At 39.6% G+C, this 1,713-nt stretch overlaps 1 protein-coding gene across 1 annotated transcript; it reads left to right on the top strand.

Moving 5' to 3' along the window:
* The first annotated feature begins 452 nt into the window (after positions 1 to 452).
* LOC711325 (olfactory receptor 4A8-like) lies at positions 453 to 1,464 on the top strand. Its single transcript, XM_077964748.1, has 2 exons — positions 453 to 1,353; positions 1,463 to 1,464. Coding segments are annotated over exons 1-2 (903 nt in total).
* Positions 1,465 to 1,713: the final 249 nt, after the last annotated feature.

Raw genomic sequence — 1,713 nt, 5'->3', positions numbered from 1 at the left:
TACCAATCAATTTATTTATATAGAGTTTATTACCACTACCAAAGAGTAAGGTTTTTGAGACCAAGAACCCATTGCCTATTCATCATAGCTGACTTCTATGCCAAGAAAAATGCTTCAAGTAAGAAGTTATGTAATATATGAATGGCTATTGGAGCTTTAACACTCCTTCTGTATGGAATATTCACTAAAACATAGAGGTAGAAGCCTTTACCTATGGCTGAAAATAAAATCTTTGAGGAGAAATAGAGTCATCAAGGGAAGATAGGCTCTTTGAATGAGAAACTCAGTAGAGACTTACTCAATGTTTATTGTGTTTTAATCACTATTCAGGACACAACAGTGAAGATGTGCTCTGCGACACAGTGGATATGATCATATTCCTGTTCATTATTCCATTACAGGTCCTGTTCTCCTGAGCTCTAACCTCTGATACATCTTCTGAAAAAGAGTAAATGAGACAGAATAACAATATTACAGAATTTGTCCTCCTGGGCTTTTCTCAGGATCCTGATGTGCAAAATGCATTATTTGTAATGTTTTTACTCACATATATTGTGACCATGGTGGGGAACCTACTCATTGTGGTGACTATTATTGCCAGCCCTTCTTTGGACTCCCCAATGTACTTCTTCCTTGCCTGCCTGTCATTTGTAGATGCTGTGTATTCCACCACTGTTTCTCCCGTATTGATTGTAGACTTACTCTGTGATAAAAAGACTATTTCCTTCCCAGCTTGCATGGGCCAGCTATTTATAGGCCACTTGTGTGGTGGTGCTGAGATCTTCCTTCTGGTAGTGATGGACTATGATCGCTATGTGGCCATCTGTAAGCCACTGCACTATTTGACCATCATGAATCGACAGGTTTGCATCCTTGTCTTGGTGTTGGCTGTGACTGGAGGTTTTGTGCATTCTGTGTTTCAAACTGTTGTTGTGTACACTCTCCCCTTCTGTGGCCCCAATGTCATTGACCACTTTTACTGTGACGTTTACCCGTTATTGGAACTGGCGTGCACTGACACCTACTTTATAGGCCTCACAGTGGTTTTCAATGGTGGAGCAATCTGTATGGTCGTCTTCATCCTTCTACTAATCTCCTATGGGGTCATCCTAAACTCCCTTAAAACCTACAGTCAGGAAGGGAGGCGTAAAGCCCTGTCTACCTGCAGCTCCCACATTACCGTGGTTGTCCTCTTTTTTGTTCCCTGTATTTTCATATATGTGAGACCTGTTTCAAACTTTTCTATTGATAAATTCATGACTATATTTTTTACAGTTATTGCACCCATTTTGAACCCTTTTATATACACGTTGAAAAATTCAGAGATGAGAAATGCTATAGAAAAACTCTTGTGTAAAAGTTAACAATATTTAGAATAAGAGTGTCCATTCTCTTGTAGATAAGGAGGTATGTAGACAAGGTCTTCCCAGTGAAATGTTCAGACTTCTAAGGATATTTCAAGGATCCCAAAGTGGGAAGGCAGGACTGAGATGCTCCCAGCTCAATTAAGAAGTCATCGCATCATGGCATCTGTTTGAAGTTCAAGATCTCAGCCTCTATATCCAGACTGAGAGTGGATGGAGCTGCTAGGGTTCAGGTCCTATTGTGCACATTTTAAATTTTGGTTTTTCTCTATTATACATCTATTGAGTCAGGATATATCGATTGAGTCATATAGTCATAATGGAGAAAGGGAGGCACAGGTAATTAAAA

The sequence above is a fragment of the Macaca mulatta genome, chromosome 14 (genome assembly GCF_049350105.2).
Source record: "Macaca mulatta isolate MMU2019108-1 chromosome 14, T2T-MMU8v2.0, whole genome shotgun sequence".
Lineage (NCBI taxonomy): Eukaryota > Metazoa > Chordata > Mammalia > Primates > Cercopithecidae > Macaca > Macaca mulatta.
This window is presented reverse-complemented; position numbering and strand designations above follow the sequence as displayed.